Source organism: Antrostomus carolinensis, unplaced genomic scaffold, assembly GCF_000700745.2.
Source record: "Antrostomus carolinensis isolate BGI_N321 unplaced genomic scaffold, ASM70074v2 scaffold6142, whole genome shotgun sequence".
Classification (NCBI taxonomy): domain Eukaryota; kingdom Metazoa; phylum Chordata; class Aves; order Caprimulgiformes; family Caprimulgidae; genus Antrostomus; species Antrostomus carolinensis.
In genome coordinates this window covers 52,078-59,456 of record NW_010300207.1, presented here as the reverse complement: position 1 = coordinate 59,456, position 7,379 = coordinate 52,078, and the positions used below count along the sequence as shown (strand labels likewise).

The 7,379-nt window shown below is 36.2% G+C and overlaps 1 protein-coding gene across 1 annotated transcript; it reads right to left on the bottom strand.

The window, feature by feature from the left end:
- Positions 1 to 967: 967 nt before the first annotated feature.
- On the bottom strand, positions 968 to 2,138 carry MC2R (melanocortin 2 receptor). The gene has a single exon (XM_010163057.2). The coding sequence runs from the start codon at positions 1,986 to 1,988 to the stop codon at positions 1,029 to 1,031; it is 960 nt and encodes a 319-aa protein (XP_010161359.1). The 5' UTR covers positions 1,989 to 2,138; the 3' UTR covers positions 968 to 1,028.
- Positions 2,139 to 7,379: the final 5,241 nt, after the last annotated feature.

Sequence of the window (7,379 nt, the reverse complement as noted above, 5' to 3'; positions counted from 1 at the left end):
CCTTCTTGTTCTAGCTGTGCCTTGGTTTTCTCAGTTTCATGTCTCTCTCTTATTAAATATTCTGTCTGGCACAGCTGAGTAACTCCAATGAATTTTTGTGAGGTTAATTCCTCACCATATGCCTTGAACTGCTTCAGGATGTTTTGCTATTGAAAATTATCCTGCCTTAAATTTTTGTGAGTTTTGTATTATTTTGGCAGGGACAATTCAAAATTTTTTCACTAGGATTTTATAAATTACACACTGCTTTGTAGTATCCTTCCAGACTGGCTTGCTGATTCCTTATCCAGGTGACTGACTTCCTTGGAGGTCTTTTAAAATTCAAAACCTATCTTTGCTGCCACAACAACTTTATGTTGGAAAACACTCTTCAGTCACTAAGAATAACTTTTAAATCAAAATATCTTATTCTCTTGGATTCACACTCCAGAAGTTATTTTTGAAATGTAGGGAACATTAATTGCATTATTTTAAGGAGACTAAATGTTAAAGAACAGTTGTAAATTCACTTTTCCAGAAAAATCGAGTTACATGTCCATATTTTCTGCTTTATCACAGACTTCTAGATAAATGTACAGTTTAGAAACAAATGTTCATTTCAACAGAATTTTAAAGTAGTATACACCTTAAACTGAAATTACTGATGCAAAATGAGTTGGCATAAACTCATCTCTGGGGTAATACAAGACTTCCTGTGAAAGATTTATATGTGAATTTTTATGAAATGACAAAAGATTTGTCATTTGCCATTATGCAAAGATTTGTCACGATGCGGTTATTTTTTTACCTGCATGAAAATTGTTGGCAGAATTAACTTCATCAGTTGTATTTCTTCAGGTCTGGTTGGCAAAGATTTGTATGCAAACTTAGTTTTCATGCATTCTTTGGTAACTCTCTGAAAATCACTGACAGTATCTTACAAACTTAGTATAACTTTGGGCATAATTATGAGTATTTTTATCTCTTCAAACTGATGTTGCACAGCACTCCATAGGTGTGCTTCTGTAATCTTAATTTTTCATGAAGTATTACCAGTTCCAGTTTGACCTGGCACAGCAGAACATCTTCTTAAATGTACTTCGTAATTCTGGGCTTCGGAATGCAAAAATCATGGGGTCGATGATTGCATTGCACATTATAAGTGTCCCATTCACATGGAAAATTGACATGTAGCAGGCACAGTAAGGGTTATGTGGGCAAAACTTTGCTAAGAGGATGTGAAGAACAAAGGGAGCCCAACAACAAAGGAAAACTCCAAGGAAAATAGTCAGTGTAATGGCTCCTTTCATGTTAGTTCTCTGATGGACTGTGCTGGTTGGCAGTGAGGCTATCTTTTTAGCATGAGATCGAGCCAGGAGGAACATATGAACATAGAGGCAGAGTATAAAAAACATCATTAAAGGGAAAAGAATGGTAAAGGGAATTACTGTTGCTGCTTCATAGGAGAAGAGGGCAATGGCAATGCTACTGCCAGCACAGAACGTCCAAATGATTGCCAAGATAACCAAGGCCCTTCTTAGTGTCATGATGTTATGGTACTGCAAAGCATAGAAGATAGTGATATATCTGTCTGCTGCAATAGCTAACAAGCTGAAAATCGATCCCAGTAAAGACAGTATGAACATGGAATCCATGGCATCATCCAACTTTTTCTCAAAGTCCCCACGACGTGTCAGGTACCCCATTTTGCACAGGATGATAAAGATGTTCTCCAGAGTTTTGTACAAGCTACCTAACATGTCTGAAATGGCTAAACTACAAATGAAGAAGTACATGGGCAAGTGCAAATTCTTATTTCTAACAACAGCAATAAGGACAAGCAGATTTTCCAGTATTCCAGCAGCAGCAACAGTGAAAAAAACTTCCTCTGGCACCACAACCTGGGTGCAGTCAGTGATGTTTAAGGAGAAATCACTTATGTTTTCAAGGGAAGGAATGCTTGTCTGTCCTGGGTGTTTGATTAGGTTGGAAGGTCTCTCAGTGCTCATTTCTTCTGCTCATGGAAAGATTCTAGATTGTTGTTTCTCAGGCTTGGCTTTATTCTGAAGCTGACCTGTCAATCAGATCATTCTTCATTTGATGAAGGTTTTCTTCTTCATCTGGAGCAATTTTAAGACTTATCTGAAATGTTTTGAATGTCTCCTAAAATAAAACATATAGAAACATAAATATAAAGAAGTAATTTAGCACACAAATAAGGTAAAAACCACACATTTGAAATACCACCTATTGCAATGGAAGGAACATATATCATCATCAGAGAGAGGCAGAATTGATTTGGATAAAATACGAGTTGCTCCAGACTTCACTGGGCCTTAGAGGAAAACTAAGTGCAAATTAACTTTTAGCTTCAAAGCAGTTTTAAAAAATATATGGAGTTTTATTTACCAATGAGCATTCCATGTTTACTGAAACTGATCTGACAGACTTCAAGAGTTTGGCAGTCTTTACTAGCCCAGCTGTTTGCTTTGAGAAAGTCTGGCATTTCTCACAAGATTTGATATATTATTAGACACAAATGAGACCAATGCCAAGATAAACTGTTGTCCAGGACAGTGACATGTTTACCACCATATTGTTGATGGTGAAATAAAATGCCCTCAATTTAGATGTGAACATTTGTAAATATTGATATTTTTCTGAGGTATGTTACATACTCGTGAGAGGCTTCTTTTTCATGTAAATTGAAACTGTCTTTTGATTTGATAAACATATTTCTAATGCAGATTAAGATCCAAAATACAATCTTTTCTTGGCTGTATTTTACAACTATCTAAAAGACTGAATGTTTATTTCAGCATCGACGATGTTTTTCTTTCTCCATGATGATCCTGATCTAAACTACATTAAAGCATATATGAATCTTTCCAAAGGATTAGTCTTTTTGGGATTTCCATTCAGGTATAAATGGATATGACATTGATTTAGCTTGGATATTACCCATAAGCAACAAGACTCACTTTTTCTGTTAGGTTTTATAGCCCCATTTGTCAAACACAGATGCAGTTACTGTTTGGAATGTCCCCTTTTTTAAAGAACTGATATATTCTCCCTGTGTTTTTGAATTCAAAACAGCTTTTAATTGTTTGGCTCTTTCACACCAGTAAGTATTGAAATTCCTTTGGACATTTGTTCATAGTCAGGGTTGCTGAATGCCGTAATACACTCTTTTACTATTTCAAAGGAAGAAGTAAAAAGTTTTAATTACTTTGCATACAAACAATGACCTCTGCAAGTGTCAGTGAGTATCTGTAATCAGGACAGATGAACTGCTGCTTGAATATGATTAGCCTTAATGCAGATGAATGTGTTTGGCCATTTTTCAATGGAAAACAGGTTTCTGACCTGGGTTTGCTAATATCATCTGCTGAGATTGCCAGTAAGGTGCTATCTGTGGTAAAGAATGCTAAGACTTGGACCACCAGCCATCATGAATTCAACTGAAACAAGCTCATTTAAGAGAAAACATTCTAGAGAGTACCTGTAATTATCTGAAAACAAAGGCTGTGTAATGGAATAAATTATTTGTATTGCACTGCAGTGTGAACATTCCCAAAGACAATTAGGTCAACACCTGTCAGTATGTGAAGGAAGGAGTTACTAACAAGGGACTCAGCAATGTCTTTGTGATGATAAATTTTCCCTATTCTCACCTAGAGCTACTGTCACAGCAAGTTTTATGATTTCTAATCTAGCAATCTGTTTAACAATTTAATTTTAACTTTTAATAGAAATTCAACATAGACATTTCACACAAAACCTCAATGGGATTTTAACAGGATAATCAGATAGCCAAAATACATCTGTTAAGTCACTATATTCTCAGAACTGCTTTTCAATAATGCTTCTATAGTCATATTGCTGAACTAATCCGCCTGACAAATATGAAGCTTCCTTCAGTGAAAACATGTAGCATTATGAATGGCATGATATATTACATCTGCTGCTTATCATTTTATAGTAACTTCATATTAAGTACAGCATTTGGTTAGAGCAGAGAACTTACAAGAGCTTTAGAGCAGTTACAGTAAACTGAATAATTACATTATGGCATTTAATGTTGTTTTCAAACAGTTAATAGGAACACAGAAAAAGACATTCTTATTTCAGAGATTCTCATTTCACAGAATCACAGAACTGTAGGGGCTGGAAGGGACCTCAGGAGATCATCTAGTCCAAACTCCCTGTCAAAACAGGTTCCCTACAGCAGGTTGCACAAGGAAGTGCCCAGGCGGGTTTTGAACATCTCCAGAGATGGAGACTCGACAGCCTCTCTGGGCAGCCTGTTCCAGTGCTCTGTCACCCTCACAGTAAAGACGTTTTCCCTTAGGTTTGTATTGAACTTTCAGTGTTCCAGTTTTTGCCCGTTGCCCCTTGTCCTGTCACAGGGTACTACTGTAAAAAGCCCGGCCCCATCCATTTGGCCCTTGTGCTTCAGATATTTATAGACATTGAAAAGATCCACTCTCAATCTTCTTTTCTCCAGGCAGAAGAGTCTGAGCTCTCTCAGCTTTTCCTCATATGGGAGATTTCAGTGTGTATACATCGCTATTACACACTATTTTATTAGATTCCATCAAGGATTTTGCAATTTTTCTCCTTTTCTGATGTTTTAGTGTAGCACACAGTCATATTTCTGTCTCAGACCTCTCAGACAGAAATATCTGTGTATAGTGTTGTACACAGCGGGTAAATCCAGTGCTTGATCTATACAACACACATTATAACATGCATCTGCAGTAAGTCCCACATTTACAGGATTCTTTCACTGCTACAAACCTACCAGGTGGTGTGCATGAAGTAGTTTAACACTTTTAAGCAAGTTAGGACAGAGAGACTACACAAGGTATATAAAGCTCTTGTGGACATGATGAGTAATCTCAGTGTGTCCTAAAAGCTATTGGAAAAAGAAGACACCTTAGAGCTTGGATGCATTTTTCCATTGGCAACAGAAATTAGAGTCAAGGTCATTTCACCTGAAGTTATAAATAATCATCAAGTGAAAAAAAGTTTACCCTCCTGTGTTGTTTGCACTACCAGAGGCAGCTTGGATGCAACAGATTTCCTCTGCACTGTCAATACCTTGTCAGTTTGCTTCATCGTTGTATTGTCCAGATAAAGGGTTCATGCCATTCACCAGCACCTGTCCCTGAAATTCCTCAGATTTATCTTTTGCAGGTATCTGCAAAGTCAGCCTTTCACAGCTTATGTATCAGAATTGTTAAAAACAGAACACGACAATTTAAGAATATAATCCCTTATACTACAAGAATTTTTTCCTCACAATGGCTGAACTGTTTGGATTTTACCTTTCTTGAGATCATTCACAGTCTAAGAATAAGTTTAACTGATTGTAGCAAGAAATACAAAACAGTCAAAAAGCAATAAATGACAAAAAAGACCCTTTAAGTTTGAAACACATTTGCAAACGTAGCTGTATCACAAAAACTGCAAAAACCTCAACTCATTCTTTTTTCATGTCTGAATTAGGCCCTGGAGGAAGATATCAACAGCTCAGTAACATTGGATATTCAGAAACATTATTTATCTAGAAAGAGGTTGTCTCTTGAGCTGGTATAATGGGCAATGAGCTGATTGCAATAGTGAAGTTACTAAAAATGCATACATTTGTAATATTATCAACAATTTCTACTTGACTTGTAGTTATCTAAAGCAAGATGAAGCAGGAAACTGGGAGACTGGAAGCCAGGACTGGAAACTATACTGAAAATATTGTACAAACTTAGGAAACAAATATAGTTTGGAGTACCTGCCAACTGTATTCATTCACCATGTTATGGTTTGGCTCTTTACAACACTCTGACAATTGCAAAGCACGTTTGCACTGGTATATATTACACAGCTGAGAGCCAGCCCCAGTACTTCAGCTTGTGACAAGGCTGAGAATGCCTCCATGTATGCTGGGAGATCACAGCACCATGCAGGATCAGCCTTGGACAAAAAGCATAATTCTCTCCTGTGTGCCCCAGTGCCTATTGATTACAAAAATTCAGTTTTCTTCACTGTGTAAATGCAATGACTTAACATCTGAAACGTCTGTGAGTAATAGATCTGCACTTGATTTTTTTTTTTAGCTGGATGAAAACTTAAATAAATAAACAACACACTTCCCACACTTCTCTCAATCCCAAAATGTTAAATAAACTAGTCTTTTCAGCTGTAATAGCAAAAAAAGTAATTTCAGCTGTGAACTATAATGATAAGCTGTAGTAAAGAAATTATATACTTTAAATACCGTATAATTTCCCTGTTTTTTTTTTTAATCTATTAATTTTTTACTATAAAACCATACCTTCCTTTATTGGAGAGACCCCAAGCTTTATTTGATCTCTTAACAGCTGGCTGTAAATAAAAACTGAAAGTATATTGAGTAGTCTCTTCTGCTTTTGGATTGCACAAAACAGCTGTGATAACTGGCCAATTATGTAGATGAAATGATTTCTTTCGAGAACCATGAAATGTGTGCATTGTCTGTCCTTCTATGTGTGTGTATGTGTATATATATATACACACACATATATATACATATGTATACATACATGTACATATATATGTATGTATATATATATGTATATACATATACATATATATATATATGTATACAGCATGAGTCCCCTGTTCAGTGAATGGGTGCTATATAAATTTTCAGCCATTTCCATTCAAGCTGTTACAGATTTGTATCAATATATGTTTGACAAAAAAATATTAAGGCTTTTTTTCTGGTTTCCATCTTTTACATATATACAAGGCATTTAAGAAGGAAACAAGCCTTAAAAACATTGATGTGGAGGCTTAGTTTTCAAAGCCATAAAACAAGTGAGAAGATAATTTTTCTTTTTTTTTTTAATTTTTTCTTCAGTAGATAAGGAATGACATTCATGGAGACAGAGGGGACTGGACTTATATAAGAAGGTAAGTCATGAGGACAGGCTGTTCCTTACACTTTCTAATGGGCATTTCTTTTTGTCTACCAGCTAGGCTTAGCCCTGAATAAGCAAGTAAGTGAAAAAGGGTGCACAGAGCCTGATTCTGCCTTGCCCTGCACATTGTATAGTTCTTTACAAGTGTTCAAAGTAACTATGCCAGAGGAATTACTCTACAGTATCTACAGTTTCCTAAGGTCTCTGTTAGCTTGAAAGTTGCATCCTCTACCTCCCCTAGCTTTTCTGTCAATAACTAAAGTGAAGATCACTGGCTGTCTCAGAGTATTTGAAGTATCTTACTGACTCCTAGGTTGACTATGATTAAGGTAACTCAGCATGGCCTGTATTAAAAAAACCCAAACCAAAACAAAAAACAAACCAGAAATCTGTCTGCTTGATATGTCTGCTTTGTAGCAGATCATATATGGATATACA

Bases quoted from the DNA above. Each gene is read 5' to 3' on its own strand.
- MC2R (XM_010163057.2), bottom strand. From the start codon at position 1,988: ATGAGCACTGAGAGACCTTCCAACCTAATCAAACACCCAGGACAGACA.